The sequence below is a fragment of the Sinocyclocheilus anshuiensis genome, unplaced genomic scaffold (assembly GCF_001515605.1).
Source record: "Sinocyclocheilus anshuiensis isolate Anshui unplaced genomic scaffold, SAMN03320099.WGS_v1.1 scaffold2823, whole genome shotgun sequence".
In the NCBI taxonomy this organism is placed as follows: Eukaryota; Metazoa; Chordata; class Actinopteri; order Cypriniformes; family Cyprinidae; genus Sinocyclocheilus; species Sinocyclocheilus anshuiensis.
Genome location: NW_015552796.1, coordinates 223,316 through 240,051, shown reverse-complemented (window position 1 = coordinate 240,051; position 16,736 = coordinate 223,316). Strand labels below are relative to the sequence as shown.

The following is a 16,736-nucleotide window of genomic DNA, read 5'->3' as shown; positions in this document are numbered from 1 at the left end:
GATGAGCTTTGTAAAAATCGACGCGTTTCAAAAAGGCGGGGCATAGAGGAGAAACAATAATGTACAGTATGTGGAAAATAATGTGTTTTTTTTACTTTAAATCGCATAAACACATTTCATTACACCAAATACACAAAATAATGTTATTTTTAGCAGCATCATATGACCCCTTTAAAAAAACAAAAAACGAATTATTCCTGTGGTAGAAAACGTGGCACCAAGATAGGCTACTTTGCTATAGCCCCAGGGCCCTATGTGTTCTTAATCCGGGCCTGCATTTACCCAATACTGTAAAGAATTTCCCCCATTGACTGACTGAGTATTTGATGCAATACTCTATAAAGCACAATGTAATATAATAAAATGTAGTTATTGCTATAATCCTTTAAAATACATAGTCAGTTAACAATTTAAAAGTAATTTCCACAAAACTCGCCAAGAATATGTGGCAATTAATATTGGGGTCATATTTCACCCAAAATTTTAAGAAGAAATTAAAATTTTATAAGAAAGAAATTTCGCAATTTTCCACACATTTCCACCGATTTCTCATTACCATAGTGCATAAAATTGGAAAATTACTTATCTCCAATGAGAATTTACAACAACAAAAAAAGATAAAATACACACACAAACACACAACCAAAGTGTTTTTGTGGGGAGAAAAAAAAGTCACAATGGAAAAATATTAAATGTCCTAAAAAAAAATGTAAGCAAAATAATTTTGTCTTTTTTTCCTCTTTAGCTGAAATGAGACGTTGTATTTATGTGATTCACTTGGATAATTATGGCAAACAGAGAAAACATGATTGCATGTACTAAAACTTTTTAAAGACAAAAAAAGAAAATAGCTAAGTAACCGTGCTGTAAAAGCTTGGAATGTGGTCAGAACTCTTCCTCTTCAGAACTCAGATGACTCTGTTTCTTGCGAACATTCCAGTGTAAACATTGGGCCAGGCTCTCGAACCAATCATTCACGGGATCACGGAAACAGATGGAAGGAAGAGGGAAACATGACGTTGTGATGGTAATACTATAAAATAGAGAGGATTATCATTAAAAAAAACTAACAAATTGTCATGCATCAAAGCCTTACCTACAAGCTTACACCATGTCCTAACCAGATCAAAGCATTGGTGTGACACACGATAAAAGTTATATTTTCTATGCTAATCAATGCTTTTTGTCCTAACCAGCCACAACACAGATTGTTGGGGATTCAACATTTTTAAATAGTTTCAAATTTGTTTTGGATGACTATTCAGTTACTGGTTGTGCTTTGTAGAGTATTAAAATGGTTTGAGTTCAAATATCATTTGAAAGAGACAAATAATCAAACAATATAGAGACAATTACCTCAGATCTTGAAAATAACTTAAGTGAAACAAGTGATCTGTAATTGATTGGTGTGGGCAGACAATTTGTTTGGTGCTAGAATCTTGGTTAGGACATGGTGATGCAGTGCAAAATATAATTTTCTTAATATGCCTTATCCAATAAAAATACTTTCAGCAACATGCATTTACTTGAGAAGCAAAATTGCATGAGTGATTTTAAGACTTGTTTTCAAGGAATAAATCTTCAGTGAAACTCTCCATTTTGTTATATTCATTCGTAAATCATGAAACAAAGTTAGTAAGAACAATAAACTTAATTCAAGATATAGATATAGGTGTATACCTGTAGGTCACACAACATCCAAGTACCATCTAATCAAAACAATATTTTCAACTCCCTGCAGTTTGGCTGCTATTCTGCCCCAAGAGATGTGCGAGGGTTAAGACTATGGGCAAATTATATCAATATCTAAGGAAGTGGAGGAGGGAAAGAGGAAAGAAGAAGAGGAAAATATGTTAAAAAAAAAAAACGGAATACCCTAAAACATGCAACACTTCCAAGTGGTATGTCATTTTGATTATGAGTTTATCTTTTTGTTGTGGTTGATTTTTTTTAGTCTGTAAGTGTATTTTGCAAATTTTTTTGTATGTATAACACCTGTTCCCTATCTGTCGGTCACTACGAGTTATGTCGTGATGACATTAACTGTGCTGAAACAGTTCTACTCTGCTATCATTGAATCCATCCTCTGCACTTCTATAACTGTCTGGTTCAGCTCAGCTACCAAATCCAACATCCAACACATCCTGCCCTGACGTGACCCTCCAGCTGCCACCTTTCCGTCACGGGCCGTGTCTCAGCCTGCTCGTCGTCATGGGCGCCCTCCTGCGTCCTCCAAACGGTGAGCACCTAGCCGCTAAGTCCTCCAAGAAGACGAGGAAGCGGCCCTGACACGGGCAACCCGGAGATGTGGGAGACTGCTCTTCAGGAGGTGGTGAGGACAGTGCCACTCCTTCCCTCATTTTCAATAAAAGAGCAGTTTCCTTTTCCTCGTGGGTTGACAGTGAGCAACGCACCGCTATCCCACGTTGCTTGTGCTGCCCAACCTGTCCCGCCGGCTCATTCGGACAGTTCGACTTGACTACGCGATTCAGTTCGCCAGGCAACCTCCCAAGATCAACGGCGTGCTCGAGATTTCGGTGGCAGTCCGAGACGCCTCTGTCTTGCGCGAGGAGATTGCTGTCCTGTTGGTGAAGGATGCAATCGAGCCAGTCCCTCCAGCCGAGATGAGGAAGGGGTTTTATAGCCCATAGTTCATCGTACCCAAGAAAAGCAGTGGCCTTCGACCAATCTTGGATCTGCGAGTCTTGAATCGGGCCCTTCACAAGCTCTTGTTCAAGATGTTAAAGTAGAAACATATTATCAAATGCGTTCAATCCCAGGACTGGTTTGCAGCGATTGACCTGAACGACGCGTACTTTCATTTCTCGATCCTTCCTCGTCACAGACCGTTCCTATGGTTTGCGTTCGAGGGTCGGGCATGGCAGTACAAGGTCCTCCCCTTCGGGCTCTCCCTGTCCCCCCCGTGTCTTCACTAAAGTCGCGGAGGGCGCCCTTGCCCCACTATGGGAAGTGGGCATCAGGATCCTCAACTATCTTGACGACTGGCTCATCATGGCCTGGTCACGAGAGGAGTTGTGCGATCACAGGGACGTGGTGCTTCGGCACCTCAGTCAGTTGGGGTTTCAGATCAACCGAGAGAAGAGCAAGCTCTCCCCTGTGCAGAGAATATCTTATCTTGGTATGGAGTTAGACTCGGTGAGTATGATGGCACATCTCACCAACGAACGTGCCCAGTGAACTGCCTGAGTTCCTTCAGAGGCAGGACAGTGGTACCACTGAAACATTTTCAGAGGCTCCTGGGGCATATGGCATCCGCAGCCACAGTCACGCCGCTTGGATTGCTTCATATGAGACCACTTCAGCACTGGTTAAACTCCCGAGTCCCGAGATGGGCATGGCGCCGTGGTACACATCCTGTCACCATCACACCAATGTGTCGCCGCCTATTCAGCCCCTGGTTGGACCTTGCTTTTTCTGCAGGCCGGGGTGCCCTTAGAACAAGTGCATGTTGTTGCCACGACAGATGCCTCCAATACGGGCTGGGGCGCTACGTGCAACAGGCAGGCAGCTTCGGGGACCTGGACAGGACCTCGACTGCTTTGGCACATCAACTGCCTGGAGTTGCTGGCAGTGCATCAAGCCTTGCGGCAGTTCCGCCTGCTGCTGCTGGACAAGCACGTATTGGTCCGCACGGACAACGCTGCAGCTGTTTCGTACATCAACCGTCAGGGCGGTCTATGATCACGTCGCATGTCTCAACTCGCCAGCCATCTCCTCCTCTGGAGTCAGACCAGACAAGTCGCTGCGCGCCATCCACATTCCAGGGGTGCTCAATCGTGCAGCTGACGCGCTCTCACGACAGCTCACTTTCCCGGGGAATGGCGAATCCATCCCCAGGCGGTCCAGCTTGATTTGGAGTCGATTCGGGGAAGCTCAGGTCAACCTGTCTGCTTCCCACGAGTCCTCTCACTGCCAGCTGTACTATTCCCTGACCCAGGCCCCCTGGGCACTGGGCACGGATCCAGCCTTGGCTTTGCTGTGTCCCGTAAGAGCATTACGCATATACGTGGACCGCACCCAGAGCTTCAGAAGCTCTGAGCAGCTCCTTGTATATTTTGGAGGTCAGCAGAAAAGGAAGGCTGTTTCCAAGCAGAGGTTGGCCCACTGGATAGTGGATGCCATCGCCTTGGCGTACCAATCCCAAGGCGAGCCGTGCCCCCTGGGGGTGAGAGCTCAATCCACTCCACTCGGAGTGTTGCATCCTCCTGGGCCTCCTCCTCTGGCAGACATCTGTCGAGTTGCGGGCTGGGTGACACCTAACACTTTCGCAAGGTTTTACAACCTTTGTGTAGAGCCGGTTTCTTCCCGTGTGTTGGGTAACAGGTAATTGGCGGGAAGAACTGGCTCGGTGTCAGGCTTGCGGCGCCATTCCCCCTCACAAGGGGATGCGAGTGCCTTTCTTCTCTCATTAAAGTTCCCCGGTTGGCGAACCCTGGTCGAGCATCCTCCAGCATCCCCGGCAGTCAGACTTGGTGGAGCAGTCTGACGCCGGGCCCAGTACTGGTGTTAGCATGCCGGAGTCCCAGTCAGCCCCTGTACTGGGCTAGGTGTCCATATGGCTTGATTCCCTACGGGTAATCCCATATGTGTATTCTTCCATGGTAAGATTTCCCTCTCGGTAAATCCGTGTCTTCCCTTGACAGACCCACTCTGTCAGTCTCTTCTGGCAGTTGTTCCATACCTACTCTAAGGTAGGACCTGCCTCAGAGACCCATTCCATATGTAGTACTGCCCCCTGGGTCAGTCCATCTCCAAATGTCAGCTCCCTATGGGTAGGATGTGGTCTCCGTAGCGACATTTTCCTTAAGGCTTGCTTCCCCATCGTTCTGCCAGGCTGATAGAACAAATAGGGAAGATTTGGGTAACACTCTATTTCGATAGTCCACTTTAGACATTCTATTAACAGCAAGTAACTTTACAACTACATGTCAACTAGCAGTTAGTAGAGTATTAGTAGACTGTCTGCTTAATATCTTCTAACACTTTCTTTGTCAACTTATTCTACTAACCCTAAACCTACCCTAACAGTCTACTCTGAGAGTTAGGGTAGGTTTATGGGGAAGTCGTGGCCTAATGGTTAGAGAGTCGGACTCGTAACCCAAAGGTTGCGGGTTCGAGTCTCGTACTGGCAGGGATTGTGGGTGGGGGGAGTGAATCTCTAACAGCACTCTCTCCCACCTTCAATACCACGACTTAGGTGCCCTTGAGCAAGGCACCGAACCCCCAACTGCTCCCCGGGCGCCGCAGCAAAAATGGCTGCCCACTGCTCCGGGTGTGTGTTCACGGTGTGTATGTGTTCACGGCTGTGTGTGTGCACTTTGGATGGGTTAAAATGCAGAGCACTAATTCCAAGTATGGGTCACCATACTTGGCCACATGTCACTTCACTTCACACACTTTTAGTAGACATGTAGTTGCAAATTAATGAGAATTAGTTGACATGTAATTACAAAGTTACTTGTACAAAGTAACCAAGATTTGCAACAATCTTTCACTGAACATTGAAAATCCCTTCCAAAAACTTTTTTTGTGGACGGAACAGCAGCATGGCCTTCTCCAACAGCGATGTTCTACCCATTGGTCCCCTTCAGTACCAAGGTCAGTGAATTTGTGCTGGGGCTTTGGGAAGGTTGTGACAGTGTTCAGGTTGTGGCGTTTTCCATAGACCCCTAATGTCATCACGACATAACTCGTAGTGACCGACAGATAGGGAACGTCTCGGTTACGTACGTAACCCTCGTTTCCTGATGGAGGGAATGGAGACGTTATGTCCCCATGCCACAACCTTGAACCACTCGCTGTTGCCGGGGCACATTCTCAGCTCCTCAGCGTAAAACCTAATGAGTGGATGCACGGTGTCGCCTTATATACTCGTGTGCACGGAGAGTGGCTCAGCATGCAAAATCCACTAGCCAATTTTCATTGGCGTTTTCTCTTTAACTCAGAGATGATTGGGCTCCCAAGTTAGACCCCTAATGTCGTCATGACATAACGTCTCCGTTCCCTCCATCAGGGAACGAGGGTTAAGTACATAACCGAGATGTTCTTGAAATAAAAAATAAAAAATCCAAAAATGACTAATTAATGTAAATATTCAATTACTACTATTCTTTGTACATTATATACAAGCAATATCACACAAGTAGTCATGTGATATCGCTCTATATCAGCATGGTTCTGATTCAGCCACAGACACAAGCCCACAGGCCAAGTTGATTTAGAACAAAAAAAATCACATGGCTACGAGCCATGTGAAAGTACCTGAAATGAATCATTTATAATGAACAGTGAGCTTGCTCTTCCTGCAACAGTGTTTTCTCCTCTTTGCATCTTTCTTCAGTGTCTCTGGCCTCTGTTAACGTCTTGTTTACAGATTCAGGGATGAAGTATTTTTCTTTATCACTGTCCCAGTAGCTCCCAAAAAATAACAAAAATAAGTACAAAAAATAGTACAAAGACTGGAGAAATGTAATGTATTTTTGTACTTATTTTTTTCTGTTCTTTTTGGGAGCTATTGGGACAGTGATGGAGATCTACCAGTTGATAGTGATTGATGGGTTGGCGACCCCTGTTTTAAAGTGTCGGTGTAATCAGCCTCCTAAACAAAACTGCTTTTGACACCAAGCACTCTTATTTTTTAAACTTATTTCCTCTAAAAATGTTATATAGGCTTTTTACAACTGTTTAGTTTGTCTTGATTTTGATATTGATATTGACATTATTTATCTGTTATGTACCATTATTTACCTTTTTCAAAGAAATGTTATTTGCTTGCTTTTAAGTTAATACCATATGTAACCCTGGACCACAAAACCAGTCATAGGTAGCACAGGTATATTTGTAGCAATAGACAAAAATACTACCATACAAATTGTATGGGTCAAAATTATCGATTTTTTTTTATGCCAAAAATCAGTAGGATATTAAGTAAAGACCATGTTCCATGAAGATATTTTGTAAATTTCCTATAATAAATATATCAAAACTTAATTTTTGATTAGTAATATGCATTGGTAAGGACTTCATTTGGACAACTTTAAAGGCGATTTTCTCAATATTTAGACTTTTTTTGCACCCTCAGATTACAGATATTCAAATAGTTGTACCTTGGCCAAAATGTTGTCCTATCCTAACAAGCCATACATCAATGGAAAGCTTATTTATGCGGCTTTCAGATGATGTATAAATCTAAATGTAAAAAAATCGACCCTTATGACTGGTTTTGTGGTCCAGGGTCATGTGACCCTGCTTGAATATAAAGATGTTTGAATGCTATGTGATTGGAAAGTACCTGAAATACTTGAAATGATATTGATGTAGAGTATAAACAAATGTACTTGACTTCCTTTGTTTATAATGTAGAACAGGATGAAATTAGTAAAAGGTGTGAAAAGTAAATTCATGAACTTAATGTTTTGCAACTAAACACAAAGATTAACAAGAGGGCACACAGGGTGAAAAGAAGGTGTTAAAACCACAAGCAGAGTTAAGACTGACGAAGACTACAATTAAGAAGGGGAGAGGACGTGCGACAAGAAGACAACGGTGTAGGAGACAGCAGAAGGACGTCCGGCGAATTGGACATGAGTCACAGAGATCAATAATCCTACAACAGGAAGAATGGATTAATGAGATGGAAGTGGAATTCCCCAAAAAGAAGTATAATAAGAATGAGGAGTAAAACACTCTTTAGATGCTGCCTGCATGAAGGACACCTGATACCCTATCAAAGAACGCTTAACAGCATATCCAATACTGCTGTTCAGAGTTTGATTATAGAGCTCTTAGCTTAGCTGATTTTAGGTTTTATTTACTGCTTTGTATTGTAACCAATAAAATAAGTGTTTTTATTGTTACAATTGCGTCCTGAGAGACTTAAAAGGCCCTATGCCTAAAAAAAGAATGACCACAAGGGAATCTTCTATGTCATTCCTGAATTTCTACCTGCAGGCAGGTGAGTGCTTCATGGTTTAGGCTAGATTTGAATATACCCTACCTGAATGAATAATCTTAGGGTTAAAGGTGTAGAATAAAAGGACACTCCGAGAAACAAGTCCCACCCTACATTTCTTGTCAGCATATTTTATGTTGACATGTTGATGCTGAAGTCCCTTACCTGTCACCATAGGCAATTTCCTGCCTTTTCCTGCCATCGAACGACACCCAGGCCGTGTTTCTGGCATCACAAGACAGGGTAATCTAAAATCATAACAGGATTCAGTAAATGTCCTCATGCATTCAAAGCCAAAGAGCAGCAGGTGTGTTGTGCATTCACCTTGAGCTCAACGCCAGCAGGCACTACGATGGGTCTGAAAGACAGGGAGTGTGGGCAGATGGGTGTGATCATGATGGCTGGAACATTTGGATGGATCATAGAGGCACCTGCTGCTACTGCATATGCAGTACTTCCTGTGGGAGTGGACACTATCACACCTGGCAAAAAGAGCAAGAAGGGAGGGCTGTTGATGCTCTTTCTTTTTAAAATACTAATATTGTTTAGAAAAGCAAATCACTGAACAAATGCTTTTCTTGAATTTCATCATCAGCATTTTGTCTTTTTCAGTAAAAATATAACAGTAAACAGTAAGGGTGTTAACTACACAAAAATGATGGTTTGGTTTTGAAGTTACTGTTCTGTGTGTTTTTGGTGCAGAAGGGGGAAATAACAGAACATGTGGTTCCCCTTCAGGAACTCGAGCTGCGTCGGAAAACGCTATGGGAAGAATGATAATACAGATCCAGTAACCCCTTTCAGGAACTCGAGCTGTGTCGGAAATGCTATGGGAACGCCCCCAGCGTGACCACGGTCTGAATCACATGTGTAATTAGTGACATCCAATGGAAGGGCGAGACGTCATAGGCGGGTGACGTAGCGACCAGGAAGCTATAAAAGCATGTGAGGTGGAACCGGCGTCAACTTTTCTGTCATTCAGCAAGCGCTCTGTGTTGTGTCAGTCATACTTTTCGTTCTGTGAGTCTTATTTTATTTTGTTTGTCTAAAAACAAGTTATAAAGCATGTCAAATGCTACAGAGAAAACCATGCATAAGGGCGAAAGCGGACAGCGTTTCAGGAGCTACATCACGAGCGGGGATACACACAGTCTGTACGTTGTCTGCTTGGGGGCGAAGCATGCGGAGTCGGCTCTCAAGGGGGCCAACTGCCCGCCGCATTGTGAGCGAATGTCATTATCTCTTCGAGGAGGGAGCCTTCACCAGACCATTCTCGTCACGATTATTTATCCCTGCCTCTTCTCAGTATGCAAATGTGGCGGGGGTTAGTGACCACAGTTATAAGGCGATGCCCCGGGTGGAACAGACGCTCGCGAGCTATCTGTCCCATGGTGCGGCATCATCCTTAAAGGCTCTGGCATTGCCCTCCAAGCCGTTACGTACTACATCTAGCTTGGTGGGCAAGGGGTATACGGCTGCAGGTCAGCCTGGTGTGTGTCTGCACACCATGGCGGTGTTTTTTTTTTTCAATTCTCACTAGTTGTTGCCTATCTGTCAGAAAGCTGGTGATCCATTGACAGATACAGCTAGGGACAGAGAGCTGGGTTACAGGCGTACCAATCCGACCTGCTAAAGGAGTTAGACGAAGGCGAGGAAGTAAAATCGAATGATATCTCTGAACTACGTAGAACCGCTGATTTGTCTCTCCGCGCCACGAAGGAGACCACCCGTGCCATTGGGCGGTCTATGGCAGCTCTAGTGGCAGCGGAGAAGCATCTCTGGTTGACCCTGTCCAACATTAGAAGGACAGGGTCTTCCTCATGGACGCCCCCGCTTGCGTCTTCTGGCCTGTTCGGCGCAGTCAATTCCGTCATCGACAGGTACCAGGAGGCTTGTAAACAGGCGGCGGTGTTCCAGTGGTTCCTCCCTCGCCACTCTCTAGCTCCGGGGGATGCTGGGTGGGAGCAGCCCTCGCCGTGTACCTCCTCCTCATACTGCGAGGCACAAAAACAGAGCATCGCTTCTCGCGCTTCCCCGCAACGGGACCGAGTTCAGCGGCGCTCTAGGTCGGGGACTTCGAAGTCTAAGGGTCTGCTTCAGAGGAAGTCCTTGACCAAAAGGCCCTGACATGAGAGGTTAAGGACCTTTGAGGGCGGTCCCTACTGGGGAAGAGTGGGGTGCACCGCATCATACGGTGTCTGTCTCTCCTCAGCGCCCTCGTGAGATCTTTCTGCCAACCCTTCCACCAATGGTGCTTCAGGGCGCAGCCGTCTCCAGCAAGTGCTTCCCTCAGTCTCTTACGCCCGGAAACGTAGCGGAGCTGAGGGGCTCGCTACCCCTTTGGGGGTCTCCAGAGCAGCTAGTTCGGGCCGTCTCCTGCCGGTCCTCCGCTTCAGGGCACAAGAACACCGGAGGCCAGTCTCGAGAGACTGGTTCCCTTAGTAGACTATTTAGCAGTGCGGAAGCTACTGCCAAATGTGTCTTGTTGGGTCCTGCATACTGTAGAAAAAGGCTATCACATTCAGTTCGGCGCTCCTCCGCCGCATTTCTATGGGGTCTTTCCCACACTTGTGGGCCCCGAGCAGGCTCTGGTATTAGAACAAGAAGTGAACACTCTCTTGAGGAAGGAGGCCATCGAAGTGGTCCCTCCTCACGACAGAGAATCCGGGTTCTACAGCCGGTGTCTCAGATCAGGTCCGAGGACTGGTTTGTCACGATAGATCTAAAAGATGCGTACTTCCATGTCTCCATCCTTCCTCATCACAGGAAGTTCCTGAGGTTTGCTTTCAGGGGCGAAGCTTACCAATATAGGGTTCTTCCTTTCGGCCTTGCACTCTCACCCCGCACTTTCACGAAGTGTTTGGATGCTGCTCTGTCTCCCCTGCGACTCCAGGGCATCCGCATACTGAATTACATCGACAATTGGTTGATTTTGGCTCAATCAGAGCAGTTGGCGGTTCGGCATTGAGATGTCGTTCTCGCTCACATGAAAGAGCTGGGGTTAAGACTAAACGCCAAGAAAAGTGTGCTTTCTCCATTACAGAGGACCACTTATCTGGGCGTGGTGTGGGATTCGACCACGATGCAGGCACAGTTGTCTCCTGCTAGGATCGAGTCGATCCTCACCGCAGTTGTGAGAGTCAGAGAAGGCCGGTCACTCACTGTCAAGCAGTTTCAGAAACTGCGAGGTCTGATGGCAGCCGCATTCAACGTGATACCTTTTGGCCTGCTGTACATGAGCCAGATCCTTGTGTGGTCCCAGGGCAAACTCCTTTCATTGAGAGCAGTTCACATCCCTGGTCATTTAAATATGGGAGCAGACATCCTGTCGAGGCAGGAGCCGAGGCCCGGGGAATGGAGCAGAGCGCTCAATGTAAATTCTCAGCGCCATGACAGGGCAGAGTAAATTCAACTCCTGGTCCTCTTCTGAGGGAGGAAGTGCAGGGAGTGTAATAACCTGTGCTCTGAACAGAGTGGAGAGCACTTTAGGTACATAACCATGCCTTGGCTTCAAAGTCGCTATGCCCGAACTCAAGGCAGGTAGGGCTCACAGAGAGTGCCTGCAAGTCTCCCATTCGCTTGACCGATGTTAAAGCCAGCAGAGCGGTTTTCAGCGACAGGAGCTGAAGGTCGGTTGACTGTAGAGACTCAAAGTGAGGGCTCTTAAGAGCCCTCAGAACAGTGGGCAGATCCCATGTAGGGACGGTAAAGGGGCGAGGCGGGTTCAGCCTCCTAGACCCTTTAAAAAAGCGGACAACTAAGTTGTTCCTGCCCACCAATTGGCCAGCTATAGGAGCGTGAGAAGCTGCTATAGCCACTACATAGACCTTGAGAGTGGAAGGGGAACGACACTTATCTAGCATCTCTTGGAGGAAGGACAATATCAACGATATGTCACAGGAAGTTGGGACTTTGCCACGGGCTGTACACCAGGTGGAGAAGACCGACCATTTAAGGGCATAGAGACGTCTCGTAGACGGGGCTCTAGCCTGAGAAATTGTATTTAGAACGCTCTCAGGGAGGTCTGCAGGCTCCCATGGAGAGGCCAGAGGTGCAGAGCCCACAGCTTAAGCTGGGGATGCCATAATTTTCTGTTCGCCTGAGAGAGGAGGTCCTGTCTCAGGGCAATGGGCCACAGGGCTGCAATGAGCAGCCGAAACTGCTCCGAGAACCAATGTTGGTTCCTCCAGAGTGGGGCCACTAGGAGAACCTTATGTTCTTGCTCTATGATTCGCCTGATTACCTCAGGGATCAGGGCAATCATGGGAAAAGCGTAAAGGAGGAGGTTGGGCCAGTCGTGGGCCAACGCGTCCTTGTCTTTCGAAAAATAAGTTGGGCAATGAGACAAAAAGGCATTGGGCATTGAGGCAAAAATGTCAACCTCTGCCTTCCCCAAAATCTCCCAGGTTCTCTGAACCATTTGCGGATGGAGCATCCACTCCTCCGAGGAGACGTTGCTCCGGGACAGCATATCTACTCCTTGGCTCAACCTGCCCGGCACATGCGTTGCTCTCCGCGAATGCAAGTTGAGCTGTGCCCATTCCAAGAGGTGCTCCACCAGAATGAAGAGGCGCTTTGAGGAGAGCCCTCCCTGGCGATTTATATAGGACACCACCGTCATGCTGTCTGAGTGGACTAGAACGTGGTGTTCCCTTAGGTCTGGCAAGAAGGTCTGAAGGGCCCGACACACTGCCAGCATTTCCAGGCAGTTGATGTGTAGCCAATTTGCCATCGCACAGAGCTCCCCAACCCATGTTGGACACATCTGTCGAGACAACCTTCCTTCTGCAGACCATTCCCAGAGCCATGCCCCTGTTCCATCCACTGAGGGTCCTTCCAAGGGGCCAGAGCTGCCATGTAAGCTTCCGTGACTCCAGGCGTGGGATGGAACTCGTGGTTTCACATAGTACTGAAGGGGCCACATATGAAGCCGACCCAGCTGTAGTATCGGGGATGCAGAGGCCATGAGGCTCAGCATCATCTGAAACGTCTTGAGAGGGCGAGAGTTTCCAACTTTGAAGGAGGCCGTGAGCCGCTGCATGGCCAGTGCATGTTCTGGCGCGACTACCACCCTCATTTGGGCTAAGTCGAAAACTGCTCCCAGGAACGATTTCCATTGGCTGGGGAACAGTGCACTCTTGGCAAAGTTGACCCTGAGTCCCAGGCATTCTAAGTGGCTGAGGAGGAGGGATCTGTGAGATAGTAGCTCTGCCTCTGACTGTCATTGAGGTAATTTAAAATGCGAATTCCCATCTGTCTCAGAGGGAAAAGAGCCGCATCCATGCACTTCATAAAAGTGTGAGGAGCCAGGGACAGTCCGAAGGGAAGAACCGTGTATTGATAAGCCACTCCCTTGAAGGCGAATCTCAAGAATCGTCTGTGATGGGGTCTATCTGGATGTGAAAGTAGGCGTCTTTCAGGTCCAGAGAAAAGAACCAGTACCCTGGGCATACTTGCGAGAGGATCCGTTTCAATTTTATCCTTCAATTTATACCAATATCATCCAAAATGGCCGTTTCATGAGGGCGCGGTTCAGGTGCCTGAGATCAAGGATGGGCTGTAAGCCGCCATCCTTTTTGGGGATGAGTAAGTAAGGGCTGTAGAAGCCTGACTCGCTCTGGGCTGGAGGAACCGTCTCCACGGCTCCTCTTGCCAGTAAATAAATCACCTCGGAGCGCAGGACGTGTGCGTCTTTGCTCTGTACCGAGGTGGGAACCACGCCGCTGAATAGCGGGGGTCTTCAAACGAATTGGAGCAACCTCATTTTATTATCCCCAAAACACAGTCAGACACTTCGGGATGGCCTGCCAGGCCTCTGCTCACGTGACAAGGGGTTGGATTGGTTCGGGTAGTGAGTCGTCATTAGGGGACTCGACAGTTGTGATAAGCTGAAGAGGAAATTTGTTCCCTTTTTGAGTATGTTTGTTTTTTATTTTGCCCGCTATCACAGCAGAAAGGTGTGTGGGCGCTTGAACGGGCCCAGCATCCACAACAAACACATTTTCTTTGACACCCAGAACTGAACGGGGTGCTCTGAGGCATAACCGAGGCTGCTTGGGAGTGGTCCAGCTGCAGCGAGACTTAGTCCCCTCCTCTTCCTGTCCCACAGATCAGGACGCCGCCGGAGGCACTGGGTCCAGCACTATCTTGGGCCGGGGTACCTGGTGCTTAGGAAATGGGTAGCATCTAGCATCTGGAGCGCTTTGGTAAGAAGTGTCGTATCGCCTGCGACGACATCTGTGCAGCAGTGAAGCGCTCAGCAAAACCTTAGACCGCGGGTCCGAACAGGCCAGTGGGGGAGACCGGGGAGTCAAGGAAAGGGACCTGATTCGTATCTTTAATGTCCTTCAGGTTCAGACACAAGTGGCGCTCGAGCACCACTAGGCTGGCCATAGACCTGCCAATCGCCTGAGCCGTGGTCTTGGTGGCACATAGAGCCAGGTCGGTTGCGCTGCGCAGTTCATTGAATGTAGTGGGGTCGGGGCCAGACTCATCCATGCATCGGAGGAGTTTGGCCTGAAAGACCTGGAGGAACGTCATGGAGTAAAGCGCCAAGGCCACTTGTCCAGCCAAAGAGTAAGCTTGTCCAGCGAGGGCTGAAGTCATCCTACACAGCTTGGACGGGTGGGCGACCTCGCCTTCCAAACGATGGCCGTGGGCGGGCAGAGGTGCGTGGCCACAGACTCATCCAGGGGAGGCAGTCTTTTGTACCCCCTCTCTTCAGCGCCGTCGACCGTGGTGAGGGCGGATGAAGCGGAAGTACACAGGCGAGCCGAGTAGGGGACGCACCACAACTTGGTGAGCTCATCATGGACCTCCAGGAAGAACGGAGAGGTTCGCTGGTGATGGAGCCTGGCGGCGCCTCGGCAACAACCATTCGTCCAAGTGGTTGCAGGTGGGCTCCTCTGGCGGAGACCACTCCAAACCCAGCTACTCAACAGCCTTAGACAGGACGCAGATAAGTTTGGCATCCATGCCTGCCTTGGCTTCGCTGGGCTCCGCAGACGGCAAGGGCGAAAACTTGCTCTTTTAAATCTCGCCAGATGGCAGCAGGGGATCGCTGAGACCGCGGCTGCTGCAGACGCTGAAGGTGGTTCGTGGGAACGGTGAATCGGCCAAGCAGAGAGGTCTTGATCCGCTGCTAGGCTTGTCAATGGCAAAGGCTTCGAATCTCGTAAAGCGAAGATCGTGGTCGTCACTGAAGGAGAAGAAATCTGAGGATCCTATGCCAGAATGCCAGTTTATATAGCCAGATGGTCCCACTGATATTGGCGGGCTTTGTGGCCATAGGCTCGTGCAGCTCTGCTGCCTCACCATTGGTTCGTTTCTTATTCACTGCACGAACCAATGGCCTTGCAGTTACACTGCAGGATTTTTCCCCATAGCATCTAGTGGCGCAGTACGAGTGAAGTATCAAAAGGGAATTACTTATAACTGAAATCATACAACATACAGTTTTTAACAACAATTTATTGAACATTTAACAAAAACATAATTTTTAGGGCCATATCAACTGAATCATAAAAATTTACAATGTATTAAAATGTTTACAATAATAGGGCCCTATGCTGTTTTATTTTTTGCAGACTTCATATTTAGATAGCAGTTTTTTTTACACTTTAATATTCACAGACACTAGTGCATATCGCAAATTGATTAAGTGTGCAGTCCTACTTTTAATTTATTCATTCAAAATCTGGCAAATTCATGGTATTCATTAAATTCCATTTTTATGACTGGAATCCATAAATCTGTACACATTTCCCACATTGTGGAAATCACAGTGCCCTAAATTTATTTTGTGGACCCCACTTTGAGAACTCCTTTTTTAAAAGTGCACAAAGTGCTTTTTGAAAAATGCTTTTGACCAGTGTCGGACTGAGTCCCAAAACACACTCGCAGCCAATCAGCAGTAAGGGGTGTGTCTAGTAATGATCAGGAGAAGAGAGCGCTCAGTGAGTGCACAGGACGGATATTAGCTGATCGACTATAGATAGCGAGAGATGGCAGATAAAAAAAAAGAGGAACATTTCGGAGGAACAAAACATTAAAAAGAAGGGCTATGATCAGGCAAGAGGTGGGACCCGTAAATATTGGAGCAGCTTTCTAGCGGTGGAGAAACTTAAGGATCGGAAGGGAATCGGGTGCTGAGGTTGCTTTCTTTCTTCTCGATAGGTGAGTTGATTTTGCTTTTTCACACAACATTTCTGTGTTGGCATTTGCTTGAATATGCTGCGGCCGGCAGGCATGGCAGATCCACCATCGTCGTTGTGTAGATACGTGTGGAACAGAGTTATCAAAATAGGGGCGAGGTTTTGTTGGGGTGTGGGCGTGTTTGTTTTGGTGATTTCAAATATCAACATCGTTTGGCAAAAATCACTTAGTGCACATTTACATTTACAAACTTAGCTTGAAAGAAGAAAAAAAGAAAAATGCAAGTCTTAATATTTTAAAGGGGTCATATGATGCGATTCCAATTTTTCCTTTCTCTTTGGAGTGTTACAAGCTCTTGGTGCATAAAGAAGATCTGTAAAGTTGCAAAGACTAAAGTCTCAAATCCAAAGAGATATTCTTTATAAAAGTTAAGAGTCAGCCACACCTACCTAAAATGGCTCGTTCTAACACGCCCCCACATATCTACATCAGTATGTGGGAAGATTTCCATAACGCTGCCCAAATGTTCACGCAAAGAAAGGTGTAACTTTTATTCTTGCTGTAGTATTGTTGTTGCCGCCGCCATGTCGTGAAGGCGCTGTGTTTCATT

At 47.0% G+C, this 16,736-nt stretch overlaps 1 protein-coding gene across 1 annotated transcript in view; it reads right to left on the bottom strand.

Annotated features, from left to right (window-relative positions):
- Nucleotides 1-872: 872 nt before the first annotated feature.
- LOC107667944 (NAD kinase-like) overlaps nt 873-16,736 on the bottom strand; it is a 143,810-nt gene continuing 127,946 nt past the window's right edge. The window contains exons 10-12 of the mRNA XM_016459676.1: nt 8,297-8,454; nt 8,138-8,220; nt 873-1,033 (exon numbers count right to left, since the gene is read on the bottom strand). Coding sequence (XP_016315162.1) covers nt 886-1,033; nt 8,138-8,220; nt 8,297-8,454 — 389 coding nt within the window. The 3' untranslated portion in view covers nt 873-885. The remainder of the gene's footprint in view (nt 1,034-8,137; nt 8,221-8,296; nt 8,455-16,736) is intronic.